This window comes from Aspergillus terreus, genomic scaffold (genome assembly GCF_000149615.1).
Source record: "Aspergillus terreus NIH2624 scaffold_8 genomic scaffold, whole genome shotgun sequence".
Lineage (NCBI taxonomy): Eukaryota > Fungi > Ascomycota > Eurotiomycetes > Eurotiales > Aspergillaceae > Aspergillus > Aspergillus terreus.
In genome coordinates this window covers 491613-511504 of record NT_165931.1, presented here as the reverse complement: position 1 = coordinate 511504, position 19892 = coordinate 491613, and the positions used below count along the sequence as shown (strand labels likewise).

At 57.9% G+C, this 19892-nt stretch overlaps 7 protein-coding genes across 7 annotated transcripts; 3 read left to right on the top strand and 4 right to left on the bottom strand.

Moving 5' to 3' along the window:
- Positions 1-79: 79 nt before the first annotated feature.
- Positions 80-1817, top strand: ATEG_05819 (retrograde regulation protein 2; the record flags this gene model as incomplete). Its single annotated transcript, XM_001214997.1, has 2 exons — positions 80-126; positions 173-1817. The coding sequence occupies 2 exons, from the start codon at positions 80-82 to the stop codon at positions 1815-1817; spliced, it is 1692 nt and encodes a 563-aa protein (XP_001214997.1).
- Positions 1818-2365: 548 nt separating this feature from the next.
- Positions 2366-3417, top strand: thiA (thiamine thiazole synthase; the record flags this gene model as incomplete). Its single annotated transcript, XM_001214996.1, has 2 exons — positions 2366-2708; positions 2759-3417. The coding sequence occupies 2 exons, from the start codon at positions 2366-2368 to the stop codon at positions 3415-3417; spliced, it is 1002 nt and encodes a 333-aa protein (XP_001214996.1).
- A 206-nt stretch (positions 3418-3623) lies between these two features.
- On the bottom strand, positions 3624-4989 carry ATEG_05817 (inositol phosphosphingolipid phospholipase; the record flags this gene model as incomplete). Its single annotated transcript, XM_001214995.1, has 2 exons — positions 3624-4344; positions 4400-4989. 2 exons carry the CDS (start codon positions 4987-4989, stop codon positions 3624-3626), a joined length of 1311 nt encoding a protein of 436 aa, XP_001214995.1.
- Positions 4990-5213: 224 nt separating this feature from the next.
- ATEG_05816 (WD40 repeat domain-containing protein) lies at positions 5214-6867 on the top strand (the record flags this gene model as incomplete). The annotated part of the gene is made up of 3 exons (XM_001214994.1): positions 5214-5730; positions 5789-5952; positions 6004-6867. The coding sequence occupies 3 exons, from the start codon at positions 5214-5216 to the stop codon at positions 6865-6867; spliced, it is 1545 nt and encodes a 514-aa protein (XP_001214994.1).
- Positions 6868-7509: 642 nt separating this feature from the next.
- ATEG_05815 (glycoside hydrolase family 128 protein) lies at positions 7510-8310 on the bottom strand (the record flags this gene model as incomplete). Its single annotated transcript, XM_001214993.1, has 1 exon — positions 7510-8310. The coding sequence occupies one exon, from the start codon at positions 8308-8310 to the stop codon at positions 7510-7512; it is 801 nt and encodes a 266-aa protein (XP_001214993.1).
- A 1725-nt stretch (positions 8311-10035) lies between these two features.
- On the bottom strand, positions 10036-12989 carry ATEG_05814 (uncharacterized protein; the record flags this gene model as incomplete). Its single annotated transcript, XM_001214992.1, has 4 exons — positions 10036-11560; positions 11625-11827; positions 11950-11955; positions 12204-12989. The coding sequence occupies 4 exons, from the start codon at positions 12987-12989 to the stop codon at positions 10036-10038; spliced, it is 2520 nt and encodes an 839-aa protein (XP_001214992.1).
- A 265-nt stretch (positions 12990-13254) lies between these two features.
- On the bottom strand, positions 13255-19796 carry ATEG_05813 (putative ubiquitin-protein ligase E3 component (UBR1); the record flags this gene model as incomplete). The annotated part of the gene is made up of 2 exons (XM_001214991.1): positions 13255-13522; positions 13579-19796. 2 exons carry the CDS (start codon positions 19794-19796, stop codon positions 13255-13257), a joined length of 6486 nt encoding a protein of 2161 aa, XP_001214991.1.
- Between the last annotated feature and the right edge of the window lie 96 nt (positions 19797-19892).

The window sequence follows — 19892 nt, the reverse complement described above, 5'->3', positions numbered from 1 at the left end:
GGTAAGGCACCCTTGTTGCTTCTAGTATCTCTACCCAAACTACAACCACGGTTGATACTCTTCTCTCCATACACCCACCATGGCCATGGACACCCCTCTCCTGTACGCCATCATTGATATGGGCAGGTGAGTCTCCTTCTGTCAACCAAGAATACTAACTTATCCCACGCAGTAATGGGATTCGGTTCTCCATTACCGATCTCTCACAGCCCACCGCGCGCATCCTGCCTACGATCTTTCACGATCGCGTCGGCATCTCTCTCTACGAGGCCCAGTTTTCCTCCGGAAACTCCCCTGGAACACGGGGTCCGATCCCGCAGGATGTCATGAACCGCGTGGGGGACCACTTTGTACGGTTTCAAGTCACCTGCGGAGACTTTGGCGTCCCTGCGGACAACATCTACGTGCTGGCCACGGAGGCGACTCGAACGGCGCCGAATTCAGATGAGTTCCGTGCCTACATCAAGGCTCGCACCGGCTGGGAGGTCACTCTCCTGTCCAAGGAGGAGGAAGGCCGCATTGGAGCTTTGGGCATCGCCAGCAGCGCGTCATCCGTCGCCGGTCTAGCCATGGACCTCGGCGGTGGCAGTACGCAGTTTACGTGGGTTATCGAGGAGGATGGAGTGATCCAAACGAGTCCTCAGGGATCATTCAGCTTCCCGTACGGCGCAGCCGCCCTGACCAGACGACTGGAGCAGGAGGGGGGCACGAAAAAGGCCGAGAGAGCCTTACGCGAGGAAATCGCCCAGCGGTTTCGTGATGCGTATCCGCAACTCGGGATCCCCGAGTCGCTGTTCGAAACGGCGAGACGAAAGGGCCGGCTCGACCTCTACCTCTGTGGCGGTGGATTTCGTGGTTGGGGCTACGTGCTCATGCAGCAATCCCATATCGACCCCTATCCCATCCCGATCATCAATGGGTTCCAAGCCCGCCGGGCTGACTTTCACGACACAATCTCTGTGCTGGATGTAGTGACCGACTCGGACGTGAAGATCTTCGGCGTGTCGAAACGGCGCGCTTCGCAGATTCCCGCCGTCGCTGTTTTGATTGATGCCATCATGGACGCGTTGCCCGCCATCACACACATCCAGTTCTGTCACGGCGGCGTGCGTGAGGGCTTTCTCTTCGACCGACTACCTCGCGAGATTCGTGCCCAGGATCCGCTCGGTGCAGCCACATTACCCTACGCCCCGCCGTCGGCGGACGCCCTCTGCAAGCTACTGAGTTCTACGTTGCCGACTTCGCCGTCTCCGATCGCGGGGCACACTCCTCCGGAGTCGTTTTCTCCACGACTGCTGGCCGCCATTACCAATTTGTTATACGCACATTCTCGAGGACCCCGCGAAACCCGTTCTGCGGCAGCGTTGCACTGCACAACGACCGGCATACTAGGGTCAGCGACGAGCCTGTCGCATGCTGAGCGCGCCATTATCGCTTTGGTGCTCTGTGAGCGCTGGGCCGGCGATCTGTCGCCCGCGGACTTGGCCTACCAGCATCAGTTGCAGCGGACCCTGACCCCACAGGAAGCCTGGTGGTGTCGATTCGTGGGCCAGGTCGCGACCCTGGTCGGGGATGTGTATCCCGCCGGCCGCGTCACCCGCTGGCGGATCCAGTGCGAGACCCTGTGGGAGGAGGTGGTCAAGAAGAAAGAACGATGCGATTTGCTACGAGTCCGGGTGCGCTGTAACGCGGACGATGCGGGTGCGACCACGATGCAGGAGAGCCTGCAGGAATGGACGCACACAGTCGAGAAGAGTGGAAAGAAGAAGAATTGGGTGAGGCAGTATGGCATCCGAGTGGGGGGAACAATCTGCTAGAGTTCGCGCTATGATGTTATCCATGGCTGCCGTTCACCGGTGACACACACTACTACGGGGAGTCTCGGAGCATGCCCCTCGCGGGGTATTTAACAGCCTCTCCTCTTGCTCTCTCGTCTTCTCTTTTCCATCTCTCCCCATTCCATCGACAATCCGATTCTGCAAACAGAACCATACAAAGTCCTCTCCCACCCATCCTGTGGTCAGAGACGTACATACTAACCATCTCTAGTTCGTGCAATGTAATTCCCTCACTAGACCCTGCGGGGTCACGTCTCTTCATTCTTCATGGAAGCCATGCAAGTCCTTTGGCTGGAGCCATCATCGATCAAGGTATCTCAGGTAACGTCTGGGCGTGGGCCGGTGTTCGTTCCTGTGCATCGCATCCATCCTCGTGGTGGCATGCGATGCATGGGTTCGTTCTGAGAATATACGGTCAAAACTTGATCTGGATAATACCAGCGAAAGGATCATGCCTTCCCTTGTTCCATCCCCCTTAATGGAACGGCTAACAGGAAACATAGTGTCCCCCGTGAACGCTGATCATCATGTCTCCTCCCGCTGCCATGTTCGAGCCCACCGTTGCCCCCACCGGCATCAAGGGCAAGGTCGTCGTGCCTGAGTCCGCCCCGGTGCAGGTCGAGGGCGTGCCCAAGACCGCGCTGCTGGACCACTTCGGCAACAAGTGGGATGACTTCAAGTTCGCGCCCATCCGCGAGAGCCAGGTGTCGCGCGCCATGACCCGGCGTTACTTCCAGGATCTGGACAAGTACGCCGAGAGTGACGTCGTCATCGTCGGCGCCGGATCCTGCGGTCTGAGCACCGCCTATGTGCTGGCCAACGCCCGGCCGGACCTGAAGATTGCCATCATCGAGGCCTCCGTGTCGCCTGGTGCGTCTCCAGCCCGAAAATAACGCATCCCTCCTCACTAACAGAAACAGGTGGTGGTGCCTGGCTCGGCGGCCAGCTGTTCTCGGCGATGGTCATGCGTCGTCCCGCCGAGGTGTTCCTGAACGAGCTGGGCGTGCCGTACGAGGAGGACGCCAGCAACCCGAACTACGTGGTGGTCAAGCACGCGTCGCTGTTCACGTCGACGCTGCTGTCCAAGGTGCTGTCGTTCCCCAACGTCAAGCTGTTCAACGCCACCAGCGTCGAGGACCTGGTGACCCGGCCGGCGGCCAGCGGCGACCCCAAGGACACGCGCGTGGCCGGCGTGGTCGTCAACTGGACGCTGGTGACGCTGCACCACGACGACCACTCGTGCATGGACCCCAACACCATCAACGCCCCCGTCATCATCAGCACGACCGGCCACGACGGCCCCTTCGGCGCCTTCTGCGCCAAGCGCCTCGTCAGCATGGCCGCCGTCGACCGCCTGGGCGGCATGCGCGGCCTCGACATGAACTCCGCCGAGGATGCCATCGTCAAGAACACCCGCGAGGTCACCCGCGGACTCATCATCGGCGGCATGGAGTTGTCCGAGATCGACGGCTTCAACCGCATGGGCCCAACCTTTGGGGCGATGGTGCTCAGCGGTGTCAAGGCGGCCGAAGAGGCGCTTAAGGTGTTTGACGAGCGCCAGCGTGAGTGCGCTGAGTGAATGTTCCCCGGATGACTGGGGACGTGGCGTTGGCCACTTTTGACGAAGTACTTGTCTCTGGATCCAGTCTCTCATTCATGACAGTGATTCAATGGATTAATGAATTTGCTCGCTTGCTGCATCATCGTAGACAATTATAATTACATAGGTACGTAGGTCGACACGACCCGTAAATATAAATACAATCAATGTAAAAGAAGGGTTGGTTACTGCTGAGCCCGCTCAACCACCTGCTTCGCATTACGCACCTCCCATTCAAACTCTTTCAACGCCCGCAGCTCACTCGACACGAACAGTCCCCCAATCAAGCCATCCAGGATCCCCGCGCCAAAACCCAGCGTGCTCACCAGCATCAGAATGAACGCCACGTAGGGCAGATGGTCGCCGGTCCACCACACGCCCACCAGACAGCCGATCGATACGACCACGGAGAGGAGGAAGTGTGTGAGGCGCCAGCGCCGCTGCGACCGCTCCCGGCGGACATAGCTGTGGATCATGTCAAGGATGCGGTCGTAGGTTTCGGGGCCCAGTCCGGCGCCTCTCTCCACCACATCCGCACTCTCTGTCGAGGTCAGCGGCCGCGAGATGACCGCCTCCACGGCGAAATGGTCGCTGAGCGAGCACTTGAGCGTGGGATGGCGCTGGGTCATGGCGATGCGGACGTCGTCGACGGCCCAACGCGACGGGCCGACGAAGATATAATCGAGGCGTTTGCCGCGCGGACACGGCGCGTCCGGGTCGACGGTGACGTCTTCGCCGCGGGCAAGCCGCTTCCGCTCAGCCTTCTCCCAACGCCAGGTATTGAAGCGGCCGTCGCAGGTGGCGCCGTTGACGCGCAGATTAAACTCGGCGGAGGGAACGGGGCGGTTTCGCTTCTTCTCGACGGGGTCAATGGCGGCGCCGACGGACGAGTCCGGGTGGATGACCCTGCCAGACGTCGCGGACGGGGGCGTGGGCGGAGATGAGCTGGTGGGCGAAGGACGAGGGCAGCATGTTGAAGTCGCCCAGCCCGATGACGAGGTGGCCGCGGTCGGCGGCGCCGCGCATCAGCTTGGCGATCTCCCACGCCTGCGCGGTGCGGTGGCATATGTACGAGTCGTTGGGTTCCTTCTCGTAGGGGGCGTGCAGGTGCGTGCAGAACACCTCGGCGACGTCGTGCACGGGGTGTGCGCCGAAGCGGATGCGCGCGCAGGCCACGCCCTTCCCGACGTACCAGTCGCCACGGAAGAAGGCCGTCGGGCGGCCGTTCAGCGGGTATGCGTGCATGCTGCTTTCTTCGATGGGCCACTTCGACAGGATGGCGAGCCCCGCGCCCCAGATACCGCCGAAGTAGAACTTCCCGTACGGCAGCAGGTGTCGCGTCTGCTGGCGGATGCTCTCGTAGTCCTGCTGTGTCCAGCACTCCTGGAGCCCGACAATTTCCGGCGGAGGGTCTGCCAGAGCCAGCTGGCGACCGATCTCCGAGAGTCGCTGGTAGCGGTATTTGGCGATGTATTTGAGGCCCCAGCAGTTGAGTGTGAGGATGCGGATGGTCTCGGGAGACGAATCCCCGGGGGCAGAAGATGCGGACATGGCAAGGAGGAGGAGGCGGCGTGATTTGGGGGAGAAATAAAGCAGGGAGACATGACAAGCCGAGAGGAAAGAAGAGAGAACAGGAAGAAATGAAGCTGTACAGAAATGCGGATCGCCTCACCGCCTTCGGACCCCGGATTCTGCAGTTTACATGATTCTCGAATTTCTTCGTCCTCCTTTCTTTCTCCTTGTTCTTCCCTCTGATCCTATCCTCTCCCCCGATCATGGACCGTTCTGCCCGTTCTAAACGCCGTCGCATCGATCCCATCCGCTCCCCCGTGGACTCCTCCTCCGACGAACTCGCCGCCGGCTCCGACCACGATGACGCTGAACGCCGCCGCGCCAGCTGGAACCTGCAGAAGACCTATCCCCCCAAGCGGCCGTATCCGCGGTCGCGCAGCTACAGTGGCTCCGAGAGCCCGGACGAGCTGACCATGGACGTGGACATGTACTGGCGGTCGCGGAATCGCACGAGCCCATTGGGGCGCGCGTCGGACGAGGAAGCGCGGGCCGACGACCACGAAGACGACGCGATCCACGGCGACGACGACACCGAGGCTGGTGTTGACGGCGAAGCGCCGTATACCGACCGATCGCCTACGCCCGTACCCCCGCCCCCGCCGCCTCCGCCCCCCAAACCGGAGAAACTGCATTATCGACCGAAGTTCCTGCTGCGCGGGCATCTGCGGGGGGTATCGGCGGTGCGGTTTTCACCGGATGCGACGATGATTGCGAGTGGTGGTGGGTGTTTTCTTGCTGTTTGTGTTTGATATCATTTGCACGGTGCTGACGTCTGCAGGCGCCGACGGAGCTGTCAAGGTGTGGGACACGCTGAGTGGGAAGCTCATTCATACGTTCGAGGGCCATCTGGCGGGGATTTCGACCATCTCGTGGAGTCCGGATGGCGCGACGATTGCGTCGGGGTCTGACGACAAGACGATCCGTCTGTGGAATGTGTTGACTGTTCGTCTCCTTCACGCAACAAAGACTATAGGAACTACTAACATGTCGCAGGGCAAAGCACATCCGATCCCCTTTGTCGGCCACCACAACTACGTCTATCAGATTGCGTTCTCGCCCAAGGGCAACATGCTGGTCAGTGGGTCCTACGACGAGGCAGTCTTCCTCTGGGACGTGCGGTCAGCGAGCGTGATGCGGTCGCTGCCGGCACACTCGGATCCAGTCGGCGGCATCGACGTAGTCTGGGACGGGACGCTGATCGCGTCGTGCGCGACGGACGGACTAATCCGGATCTGGGACACGGCGACGGGCCAGTGTCTGCGCACACTGGTGCACGAGGACAACCCGCCGGTGACGGCGGTCAAGTTCTCGCCCAACGGCAAGTTTGTGTTGGCGTGGACGCTGGACGACTGCGTGCGACTGTGGAACTACGTCGAGGGCCGCTGCATCAAGACCTACCAGGGACATGTCAACCGCAAGTACAGTTTGTCGGGCGGGTTTGGCGTTTACAGCGCGCCGGGCGGTCCGCCACATGCATTTGCTGTGAGTGGCAGCGAGGACGGTGCGGTGCTGTGCTGGGACGTCGTGAGCAAGAAGGTCCTCCAGCGGCTTGATGGGCACACTGGGGTGGTTCTGGGAGTGGATACGTGCACGCTGGGCGCCGCGCGATACATGGTTAGTTGCGGATTGGATGGGACGGTACGTGTCTACGAGGAGGGTGTCGATGAGGGCAATCAGGAGGGCGCTGTTGAGGGCGCCGACGAGCAGGAGCGGGAGCATACGCCCGTGCCAGCGGACAGTGCTGCGCCGACGCCTGTACAGAACGAGGCGGAGCCGGAGGCAGAGCCCGAGCCAGAACCAGAACCAGAGTCCCAAGACACAGAGATGACAGACGTCGAGACGCTTGGCAATGGATGACCAGCTGGTGTTTCTACGGGGTATAGTGCATGGGCATTGGCGTTTGGGTGGGGGGTAAACATGGATGGATTGTGATTACTTGTGGGATCTAGATGCGCACATGAATAATGAGAATGTGTTAAAACAACCCTAACACCGCACCGTCAGACTAACTAGATAGAAGAAAGTAAATAATTATGCAATAGTAACCACCCTGCACCAGAAACCGCACTTGTCTGTCACCGAGCGGGAAGCTATCCGTGGATCGTGCATCGCTACACCAATGCGAATGCTCTGTGAGAGCAAGTCCCATGGATCGCAGTTCCTTCTCCAAGCGACTCCTAATAATTGGGTCTATGGAAGCGCTGCCCTCCCCGGGTTCATTTACCCTTTGCAGTGTGTAGAGTAGTGTAGTGTACCGCAGTGCATGCGACAGACTCCACTGTCATCCATCACAAGACCCTAGCGGCCTCATATCCACGGGCAATACACGCACTAAGACGAGACACTAAGTCGAGCGAAGGAATGAACAGAAACTTTTCTTGCATTTCGTGCATTTTCGGTCGTTTATCTACCGAGTATACCTCGATCCACCACATCCACCTAACCCCGCCCAGATCTAGCCCACGCCAAAAACAAAAACGAAAAAAAGAAGAAAAATCATCACGCGGTGTAGGCCATACCGGTCTCGGTCAGGCCACTTCCGCTGATCAAGAACGGATCGGCACACATGTAGTAAGCGTAGCGAGAGACCATGTCCTGGCTGTCGAGCCAGGGCAGCACCTGGTTGAGGAAGTCGGCGGAGGCCTGGCTGGAGGCGCCGTTGGCAATGTCGCTGCTGAGGGCGAACTCGGTCACCCAGACGCTCTCGAGGGAGTACTCCTTCGCAAAGTCCATGGCCTGGGTGACGAAGGTCTGGAACTCCTCGGCGGAGCTGCCGTACCAGTGCACGGCGAGCGCGCTCATGCCGCAGTCGGAGCAGCTGTCCATAAAGGTACGCATCCAGTTGAGGCCCTCAGCGGAGCCGCCGCCGTTGGTGACGGACGGGGTGACCAGCTTGGCGGAGCCGCTGAAGGGGGTGATGTACTGGCGGTAGTAGTTGGCGGCGTCGGTGGGCGCCATGGCGGCCTGGGACGAGACGTCGGGCTCGTTGAAGCCGAGGATGTAGGTGCTGCCGCTGGCGAGCGCGGTCTGGATGGCCGAGAACCAGCCGCCGAACATCTTGCTGCCCCAGAGCATGGGCACGAACTCGACGTTGCTGGGCAGGGCGCCGTTGCTCCACATGTTCCACGAGTAGCCCCAGGTGACGGGGGTGTTGCCGGTCAGCGAGTTGACGGTGCTGGCCAGGTTGTAGGCGGCGCCACGCTTGGAGCTGGCCGAGCGCTTAACGGGCTGCTCATGGGGGAGGGCGACAGCAGACGACGCCAGCAGGGCGGCCGTCACAAACTTGGTGAAGGAGACCATGGCGATTGCTGTTGGGTTTTTATGTACCGGAATGGGCTATGGACGGTGAAGAGAATGAAGATCCGAGAAGACCGGTCTCAAGGATAGAGAGTGTAAGGATCAAAGATGGAATCAATCCGGAAAGGAATGGACAATTGGCCGTGCACGGCACAGGACAATTGAAGCAGAAAAAGAATGAAAAAAAGAGTGTGGTGTGGATGTGAGGCCAAAGGAGGGACAAAGAGAGAGAGAAAGCGAAAGCAGCGCGAAGGAGGGAGGTTATATAGCAGCACTAGGGTTATTGCAGCTGCAACCCACGCCTGTCTTTCGTTTTCCCCTCCTGACTAGTTTAATTAGATCGTCCAAACGCCCAGAATCCCATAGTCGTCGTCGGCTGGTTCGTGCCTGGCAGTCTCGGCGTCTATCCATGGATCTGCTGGCTCCATCGCCAGGCACCCTCCGCCTATGAGCAGCAGCAGCCCGGTGGAAATCATTCCAGCACAGCGAACGAGAACGAGACCTGTCAAGGGACAAGGAGCAATCATTGTGCCGAGTGGCTGTGGAGGGCTCCCAGCCATCGCGTTCCTGACCCATGCATCGACATTCTTGGGATCTTACCGAGCACAGCATATAGATCCATCCAAGTCATTGTTTGTGTCGAGATGAACACAGTCTCTTTGTCAATGCATCCATCGCTGCAGACACAACATCTGAAACGGCCAGGCAACTCCCAGAGCGCTCGGTCGTGAGGATCGCCCACCAAGCATCGCCGGTGCGCCCGCTAACAGCCTGGCTTCCACCTAATTTCGATGCCCACCGATCCACCAGCCTGAAACCGATTGCCACCGCCTGCATGGGGGTCTCGGGATTAGAGCACAGGAACTGCTGTTCAGGAATTGGTCCTATCGCCGGGACTATCACCTGCAGGCTGCAGGGGACAACGCCGTCTCACCAGGCACCAAACTGGGCCACGATATCCCTCCATCGCTTTGTCTTGGGTCGCTCGGGTCCTTTCTTGATCAGTCCAAAGAACCGGTCGGTCTGTCAACGGTACCCCCCGCTGGGGACCAGACCCATCGCGTTGGCAGACGCTCCAGCGGTCGAGTCTAGGTCTCTGGGCGCTGGGCCAGTGGATCCCAATCCTGCGCGATGGATCCCGCTGTGTGACTGCGTACACACTCGGTATGGTGTAAGGAAAATGATCGCTGTGCCAATAAACTGCTGGACAAAGCGCCAAAGCCCGTTTGATACCAGTATCGGCCCATCGGATCGTCGTGGTCTGGCTCAGCCATCGACGTCTTGATGACTGCCCGACAAAGTCTGCAGAATTTCTCCGTCCAATCGAGGCCATGTGAGTGTCGAGGCGGCAAGTCATCGTCTCACTGCTTTTTGCTTCTGTTCTGCTTCTGATTTCTGCTTCGAGCTTTGTGTGATTGTCTGGCTTCGTTGCTATCTAGGATGCCATTGTCGGGATATTGGTTGATTCTGATGTCCACTTTTAACCTTCAAATCACAGGATACTGAAATGGAATCATGTCCTTGCTGCAGCTCGCCACATGGAACGCCAAGTCAGAATGGATCTTTCACTCGTCGGCAGTCAGTTGGCTCCAGTCCTGTGCGTAGTAGTCGTCAAAGGTCCGATGGAGGCGTCTTACCTGGGCTCGCCTCCAGCACAACAAACACCAGATACAGCAGCATAGGATACACAAATACAAAGAAAGAATCCATGGTATCATTAACATTAATCTACTCTTTCTTGCGCCCCTCCAGCACGCGCATCACGTCCGACGCACTCTCCTTGTCGCCTTTGCGCTTCTTCGGCCCACGCTTTCTCTTCTTCCCTCCACCCCCGTCATACAACACGCCCTCCTCGTCCTCCTCATCCTCAATCCGGCTGCTTCCGAATCCCATGTCCATGTCCATGGCATCCAGCGCATCCCGCCGCCGCGCCTCCTCGAGGAACTTGCGTCGCCGTGCCAGTGTCTCCGGGTCGGCGTCCTCCGTCTCTCCAGCGACTGCGTCGGCAGAGGGCGAGCCCTGACGCAGAGCCGCCGCCCGTTTGAGCGCCGCCAACAGCGTAGGATCTTTCGTAAGCGGGTTCGACCGATCGTCGGCCTCGGCCTCCTCGTCGCGTGTAGAAGAGCCAAAGTAGTTGCGAGGTTTGGCTGGCTCGCGAGGCGGTTCCTTCTCCGTCTCCGCAGTGCCTTTTGTTTCAGGCTCCCGGGGACGTTCCTGAGGCTTCTCGCCGACTTGGCCATCCTCACTCGCCTCGGACGAATCGCTCTCGTCCCCAACATCACCCAACGGGTCGTAGTCTGCGCCCACCCCGGCGAAAATATCATCATCCCCTTCCTCTTCTTCCGGGAGCGCTGCGCCCTTCACTGCAAGCTCCGCCGGCACCTCCATCCCCAAGGGCTTCGCGTCCTTATCCGGCACGAGCAGTCCAGCCGGCGTCGGCGGAGAGGCACCCGACGCAGCCGCGCCCTGCGACTCGCCCGGCTTGTCCAGCCAGCGCACCTTGCGCTTCGTCTTGCCCTCCGCATCCGTAATCTGTAGAATCTCCTTCCGCCGACCGGTCTCATCCTGCTCGACCCAGCGTTTCTTCTCCACCTTGGCGTCCCCAATCCGCTTGAACCTCGCCCCCAGCGCCGGCTCAGCCGGCACCTCAGCGGCCGCCGCGGCAGCAGCAGCCGCCCGACTGGCCCTGAGCTCGCGTAAAATCTCGTCGCGGGACTTCTTCTGCGGCGGTGGCGGCGCCATCGTACCCCTCTTCTTCTCCTTCACCTTCGGCGCCGTGGGTAGCTCCGCTTGTCCCTGTTCTTCCAGCACCCGATCAAACGCCTCGTCCACGTCTTCCTCTTGCGCCTCCTCACCGGGGCCAGTCTCCGTCGTCTCCTTAGCCTTGGCCACATCCTCGCCGGTCTTGACCCGCCGCAGTAAATCCCAGTCCAATCCCTTCACCAGATGCGTGCTCTGCAGGTCGCCGCCGACGCCGAGGTCCCGTCGTAGCTTGTCAAAGGTCTCCTGGTCGATCTGCCCCAGCTTCACCATCTCCTCCAGCGCCTTCAGCCGCTTCTCCAGATCCGCCCCATCCTTGTCCGCTTCGTTTGCGGCCTCTGCAGCGCGCAGCTGCGCCGCGCGGTCCTGGTATCCGGTGGGGAGCTTGGTGCCCTTGGGAGCGGCGGAGGAGCGAAACCGTTTCGCGGGCGGCTGCGACTCGCGACGGTACTCGGCGAGTTGGCGGGCGAAATCGACGCCGGTGACGGAGCGGCTGTAGGGATTGTAGTTAGTGAGCGATTCGGTGATCTGGGTTTGGGGAGGGGTAGAGAGCGTACGGTGTCATCGGAATGCTGGATTTCATGCGCGACCCCAAAGCGCCCCCGCTGGATCGGGCGGCATTCGCATTTTGGGGGGAGGATGAGTCGCGCGGGCTGTCGCTGCGCCGGGAGGCGGAGGGGTTATCGAGAACGAGACGGCGGAATTGCTCGTTGTTCATGGTGATGGAGAGGTTGGATGGGGAAGAAATGGAGAAGCTAAGCTAGAAGTGCTATCAAGAGCAGATGGCGTTATGAATGGTTGTGCGGATGCTGACTCAGCTATGGACATAAGCCATTTCTATGAAGTATGCGACGAACTCTACAGGTACTGTTGACAGCTCACTTCAAACTACGATAAACATCGTGTAGAATCAATCATGCAATTCATATCTCATCGATACGACCCTTTGTAGACCGTCACAAAACTGACTACACCCGATCCCCATGGGAACCGGTGCCAGCGGCAGACGGACAGCTGCGATACATTATATCCGTCCGCACCGTATACTTCACTCCGCGAAAGACATCATCGCCAGCATGGTACAAACCTCGCTGCTGAAAGACCAAGAGAGACCCCGTCCGCGGAAACACCCGTACCAAGCCGTCATCATCGCCGATGGGCGCATACGCATGACCGAACGAGGTAGCCCCTCCGAACAGCCCGCGCCCAGCAGCTATACCATCCTTCTCCCCCTCCTCTTGCGCTTCATCCTGCTGACTCCCCTCTTCACCAGGGTATCTCCCAGACATTACATCCCTCTTATCCCGCCGCTGCTGCTGCCGCCGCCGCTCCATCGCCCGCAGCGCATCCAGATCCTGCTCCCCGTCCCCATTTAGATACAAATGCACCGTGAACAGCGACTGCTCCGTCTCATCTGGCGTAATGTAGCACCCATCCGCATGCGGGCGGAAGTACTCGCCGCCCTCATAGCGCAGGAACCTAAACCGCTCGTTCAGTCGCGACAGCACGAACGCCTCGCCGCGGGCGACTGATCCGCGGCCCGTGACGAGCGGCCGTCGGTCGATGTTGACGATGTCGCATTCGTGCAGGAATGGCATCAGGCGCTCGAGCAGACGGTTTGCGAGGTCGTGCGAGTCCCAGATGATGCGTCCGCAGTTGCGGGTGTCCTGTGCCATGGCCTGGAGCCCGCCGCCGATGTTGACGAGGGCGCGTTCCCATGGGTTTCCTGGGGTGGAGTGCTCGGCGAGATGGAGGAGTTGACGGCATTCGGATTCTGTCAGGAAGTCATCGATTACTGCGGCGAAGTGGTCTTTGTATTCGGGGATTGGAGGGGTGGTTTTGGTGAAGTCGATTTTGTGTAGGGTGGCAGACGGGGGTGTGCCCCGCAGGAAGTCGGAGGGGATCTGGATGGATGATGCCATTGTGGGTAATCAGAAGATGAGTGCTTTCTGGTATTTGTGGCGGGTGCTGGAGTAGATTATATAGTGTGGTGACTCGGGCGAGGCTGTGCTGTCAGATCAGCCTTACGAGGCGCAGCTACATATGGCAGGCAATCACAGTGAGCATGTCTGATAGCATTATACAACTTGTAGCTAAAGACTCGACTATACCCAAGTAATCAATGCAACGGTCAATATGGGAATTTTTATAAACATACGCACGCCATGACCAACGTCCTTCATGCAATCAGATGGTCTCCCATCCTCCGTTATTAATATCAGCCTCCAGCTTGCGACTGATCGTGGCCGGAACCCCGTGCGACAGCCACACATCGCGAAGCAACCGGTCGTATCGTTTCTGGTTCAGGATCAGCTGGCGATTGCGCCGAAGACCGGGGTCCACCTCTCCGTGTCGGTCCAGATAGGGCGCAAAATGCCATGAGCCGTTCTGGTTGTGCAGGTACAGCACCGTGCACTTGCGGATGTTGATAAACAAGCCGATGTTCTTGCCACATCTGAACCGTTTCGTTAGCCACTGATCTCACGTCAATCAAACATATCGAATACTCACTTCTCCAGGTGCTGGTTGCATCCCCCGATCTTATTGTTCTTCATACAGCACACTGCCTGCGAGCAGAAGATATCCCCGCAGAACAGACAGATGCTCGGATCAGTCAGCTCCTTTTTCGAGTTCGGACACCGTCTCCGATTCGCCTCCTCGATCAAGCTGTCAAAGTATTTCGGAAGGCCGACCAACTCAAAGATGGCTGGGTGAGGGAGGCTCGGCCACAGCTTGTGATCATCAATGCGAATGCCAGACCGCGAAGCGTTCCAGTGGAAGATCCACCCAGAGACCACCGAATCAAACGGACTGTCGCTCCGTCTAGCGGAGTTGATGGAGGAGAAGACTGCGTCAATCGACGGCAGATCCAGCAACATCGTGAGACGGTCGAGCTCCGACAGACCCGTATCGTCAAACCCGTCGTTAGGGAAGTCGACCCCATGTTGCACATGGAGCAAGATCATCGTCTTCCGGAGGAAGGTCAACGCATATCTCGACACCAAGCGCCTCAGAGCGATGATCACCCCCGGGGTCGCAGAGTCCTCGCCATCCTTGACGTATCCACTCTCCGCAGGGTATGAAGACCCTTCAGCCCGTCCCACGGAGTTCGACTTCAACTCCGAAACAATAGTGTTAAAGAATTGCCGGGTGAATTCGTATCGTTCGTCAGACAGCTCCATGTCCAACAGATAGTGTGCATCGCCATTCTGAGACAGCTCCTCCTTCAGACCAAGGGGCCATAGGATATAAGTGACAGCCACCTTGACAATCTCGGCCACATAGCACATCTGCACCAGATGCCGGATGTCGATGTTCAAGACAGGGAGGAGAGACAGTGAACACTCAGCCAGGAACACAAACGTATCTTTACCCAGCAAAGGCTCAATATCGCGGATATCTTCCGCCAGAGCTGTTCCACTGAGGCAGGGATGACCAACGAACAGCTGCAGAATCTTCTGTCGATGCATCTCCTGGAATTCATTGAGAGTACGAGCATGGCCACTAGCGTTGTCGTGCACACAGCCAACAGCAGCGTAGGTCAAAATCGTCTCCGCCAACACACGGAGATGGGTCAACGTCAGCTGAGGGATCTTCTGCAGTAGCGTTGTCCCTGGGTCCGACTCCACGCCACGTTGCTGAATCTCCGCAGCAGCAATGCTGAAACCAAAACTCTGGAACAAGGAGTCGGTGTGGAGGAGTTCCTCCGTGCCAAGGGTGTCTGGCGGATAGTTGAAAGCTGAGGGGATGTGGTTCGTTCGGAGGGTCTGCTTCAAACGTGTATAGATTTGAAGAAGCTCAGACATGGGGCTGTCGTTGGGGCTGGACACATGCTGGAGGGGACTAGTCACCGGGGCTTCGTCCTGCGAGGGGAAGAGACCAGGCATCGCCGGCATCCGCGGCTGCGATAGATAGTGCATACTCGAGGGCAAGGACGATGTGACCAATTGCTCAATCTTGGACGCAAGTGGAGGGACGAGTGTTTTGGAGAGGTAGTCGACGAAGAGCTCCTGGTACGACTGCTGTAGCTGCAGCTTGTTGTTTTCAACAAGCAAGGCATAGTTGCGGGGCTGAGACAGAGCCGTTTTGATATCCGCAGTCATGAATTCATCGAAAGACGACGTAGCATTCAAGGGACCGGGATACGATTCCTCCTTGCCCTTCCAGGTAATTGGCAGGAAAGCATTTCCTAACGCCTTGCACAAAGGGCATACGAACTCCTTCAACGCCAATCGCTCCGGGTGGTGTCGCGCAATTTGATGGCTATGACGGCGTTGGGTAGCGGTGTAATAGACTTCGAAGCAGGAGTAGTGCATAATGTGCCCACAGCCCGTCGTGACCGGCCCGCTAACAGTGTTCTTCGAATTGAACCCTTTGCTCAGGCCGATTTTTTCACTGATTACCTCCCCTCCGGTAGAATCAAGCCTTTTGACCGTCGTGCGGTTCTCGCCTGCAACGCCAAAGGGCCGTACACTCTCCGCAGACTTATCCAAGCTCGACGGGGTCTTAAGCACTTCGCGGATCCAGTCAGGGTCTTTCACGTCGGTTTGCCGCAGAATATTGCTATCCTGAATCAACGCAAACGTGCCATACAGCCTCGAGTCGTTTGTCTCTTCCTGGCAAAGAATGCATGTGCCACTGGGATATTTCCAGACTTTTGTCGTTTCTGGCACAGCCTCGGGCTCGGATTCAAGGTCGCTGAAGTCCTCTTCTCCCCAGTCGAAAGCACCTTGGTTGTTCAGGAAGTTCTGTTGTTGCTGCTGGAATTGCGCCATCACACGTGCCTGTCTCTCCAGCGCCTGCTTCTTCTTCAGTTCCTTTTCATTATCAGTGTCGATAGCAGGTGAATTAGTGTCCACCCTGTCAAACGGGAACTTCAAAGAAGCCGCAGCAGAGGCGTACGTCCGCGGGCGTCTTTGCCAGAGCTTCTTGAGAATATGGCGGACTTTCGGCCCGCAAGCACTGTACTCGCTCATGATGGAGATCTTCTCCAACAGTCCGATAATCGTGAGATTGCCTGCCTGAGTCGCCCGGGCCTTTGTCAGAGCATGCAGGGCAAACGAGCCCGTAGAGTCATCCGACATTTCGTCTTCTTCAGTGCTATCTTCCAATGTGGCGGCAAGAATGAGGTGAAGAACCACTTGGAGGAAGGTCTCGATACGCGTAGGAGGAATGCCGGGTGTCCGATCCTTCGAGGACATCACATACTCAAGACACTGGTGAACAATCTGAGCGAACAGCAGTGTTCGCGTAAACCGAGGAAGATCGGAGAATGCACCGGTGGCGATAGGCCGGAGCTTTGGCTCAAACACGATATCAGATGCCTTCTTACCCGTCTTCTTGGCCATCCATTCCTTGTAGATGTTCTCCGCCTCGTCCCGCTGGTTCTTGGTATAATGAGCGCTGTACGGGTCGATAAGATCCAGATACTCGGGCTTGAGGGCAAAGGTCCCAGTATCGTTCAAGCCCTCAGGGGCCCGGAAATCGGCCACCTCCTCCAGCACGTCTTGGAGCATATCAGAGTCGAGAAGCTTGTCACTCAGTCGGTTCGACAGATCAGAGAAAGACAAAGGCTTGAAGCACAGGACATGTGCAATGTCGCGACTGATATTTTCGCGTGTCGCCGTATCGCTGTCATCGATCGCAGCGAGAGAGTTCCGGTCGGTCAACAAGATAACCAACAAGTGAACAAACTCCTCGGCCACATCGACCATCTGAGTATCTTCATAACCAGCACGAGGGGTGTAGTTCCTCATCATCCAGTCAACCACACCGAACCGCTCTGCAATGGACGCCAGAACCCTGCTAGGATCACAGGTGACTAGAGCCGTTTGCAGCAGGAAAAGATCGCGGTAATAGGCAAAATCACGCGAAGACACACCACGGTACTGGGACATTTGGTGACGAAGACTGAGCCCGTTGCGAACCCACATGCCGGCCTTCATCTGTGCTAGCCAGGCGCACACTCGCAGGGGGTAATCGAACATTGCAAGCAACAAGTCTTCTTCACTCAAATTATCGTCGTGGATATGCGCGCTATTGGAATACCTGGCAGCCGAAAACAAGGTCTGTTGTATCGTGGTGGCATCCATGTGACGGCCACACTCCAACAACCATGAAAGAGTATAGTGCAGTGCGTGATGGAAACTGATAGAGCCCTTCTCCACAACGAAATCCACGACCCGGTAACGAGGAATTTGACCCGGCTGATCAACCTCGAAATCGAATTCCGGCAAGTTCTTGAAACGAATGTACTCTTTGATCTCTGCCTGCTCGAAGCGCTTATGCTCCATACCCACTGAGTTCTGGATTGCAGCACTGGCAGCCACCCTAATAGCCGACAGCAAGTTTTGGCCCCCGTCAGCCTCCGGGTTGCGGAAGGATTCACAGAACTGACGGCAGAGTCGATTGATCTCTCGCATGAGGATGGAAGCACTAATCCACGCGTCCGTCTCGTATTCCACGTGCTCTCCGACTGCGCGCACATTAGGACAGATTCCTTGTGAGAGCTTGACGAGGTCCAGGAACTGGTCAAGGTACAACCCCTGCGTTCGTACACGGTGCTGGACATATTCTGATTGCAGCAGATACCGGAGATCAAGGAAGAAGTGGTAGAGGCGTCGATTGGTGACGGAGCCCGCGTCAAAAGCCAATGTTGCGTTCGGGTTGATGTCGTATGGCTCACCAACTTGTCTTGTGGTCAGGAAGGTATACAGGATCGCCATGACCTTGGTCAAAAAGTTTCCTCGTGACACAATTTCTTCAGTAATCGAAGGCGTGGTAAGAAGTTGCAATGACAAGTTGACGATGGAATGGTCAGGTTCCCGGTCTGCAATCAGATAGAGCTGCGCAAGGGCCGTGTAAAGTGCAGACAAGCGAAGGCCCATGATGCGCTTGAATTGAGGAACATTCACCACGGTTCCGATGTAGAGATCACGAAGGTCTGTTCGAGTCTTCTTCCACAGTCTAAGGTCGAAAAGGATCATCCAATCCAAACGCGTGCGCTGATTAAGATCCTCATATGGAGGTATCGGGCCTTTCGTCTCTGGGACGGAGACTTGTTGCTTGGTCCACCACGGCGGAGCCGACCCCGGGTGAGGCTTGACAACGCCAGAAGGAGTCCGGGGAATGGAGACATAAGATTGGGGATGAGCTCTTCCAAGTTCCGTCGTGTCAGACTCGTTTGTAGGCGGCTGCGAATCATCGGACCGCGTTTGCTGTGATTGAGAGGGCTGTTCTTCAGGTTGCTCCTCTGCCTCATCATTTTGCTGCTCCTCCTGGTCCTCAGTAGTCTGCTGCTGCTGCTGGGTAGTAAGCCCCAAGATGTTCCGGGCGATTTCAAAGGCATCATCTGCATCCTCCATGACCATATCGTCGTCATCTACAATTCCTTCTGCCAGGCGGGTCAGTTCGAGCTCCATCTCATCATCTTCATCATCGGCATCGTCATGGGCTTCAACATAATCCTCGTCGTCGCCCTCTTCCTCTTCATTACCGCCCTCAGCATTGGCATCATCGTCATCCTCCTCCTCCTCCTCTTCTTCAACGCCGCCCACCTGCACCACCGGGCCGTCTGGCGATACAGTAAGGAGGACAGTGCGGATGCGCATATTCTCCGACTTCTCATGGTCATCGATGCCCTTCATACCGATCTCGGCATTGTACGCATCGCTACCCCGTCGCCAGGGGTTCAGCAATTCCTCGCAGATGATGTGGCGCAGGATCTCGTTGTCCTCGAGGATGCTGCAGCCAGCGATGTCAGCGAGCCACTCGACGATCGTCCCGCACATCTGCTCGCGGAACGTGTCACGGGCGGACCGAATGGTCACGGTGACCTTGATCTGCTCAATGATCTTGGACACCTCCAGGAGCCGCTTCAAGTCCTTCGAGTACTTCACCACGCTCCGGCCGATGTCATTCGTCTCGTGCGCCCGATCTAGGCCGAAGCGGTCTCGTTCGCGGCATGCGCGGGCGACCTGAAGCGTGACCTCCCGGATGGTATGTTTCTCGTCGTTCCAAAGGGCCAGGGCGAACTCCGGCTCCTCCTCCGCTTGATCCCCCTCGCCGTACCAAGCTGACTGCAAACGCGACGCTTCCTCATCCTGGCGAATCCCTTCCTCGGTCTTGGGTAATCTCAGCTGTTCGGGCGAGCACGAAATCACGTCACAGAAGTAGTCCAGCGCCCGCGAGATGGTCAGACGGATGCTATCCACCCAAGCGCGGGGGAGCTGGACCTGCGCGCGCTCCTTGCCTTTCTTGTCGCCGCTGTCGGTGTGGATCGCACAGAAGAGCGGTAAGCGCCAGGCTTCGTCATCCCCGCAGTCGCAGCACCCGCAGTTTCCGGACGAGAGTGAGATTTGGTACTGATGACCCGTGTGGTCGGAAGCGTCGAAGCATCGACTGCAGAGGACACAAGTGTCATCAGCGGCACAGGTGACACACCGGTAGGTGGCTTCGCCGGCTCGGAAGATATGACCGCACCGCTTCCCCCGCGCGGCCTCAGTGTACTCTGCGCCTTCTTTTGCGCCCTGAGCTTCGGCTAGCTTCCACGGACCGGTCGGCAATCCATCTGGGAAGAGCTGTCGCAGGTATTCTTCGTTGTGGCCGGACAGGGAACGGAAGAGGAGCTCGAGCAGGTCTTTCTCGGCGGCGGGGGTATAGCGGTAGTTGTGTTTGGAGGGAAGCCGAAGGAGGCCTTCACCCAGGATTCTCTCACATTCTGTGAGCATCATTTAGCAGGTTGTATGGGACCAGGCGACACCCATGCGGCTGTCAGGAATGAGAAGAGGGTGAGATGAAAAGGTGAGATGTGGCGGGGACACCGC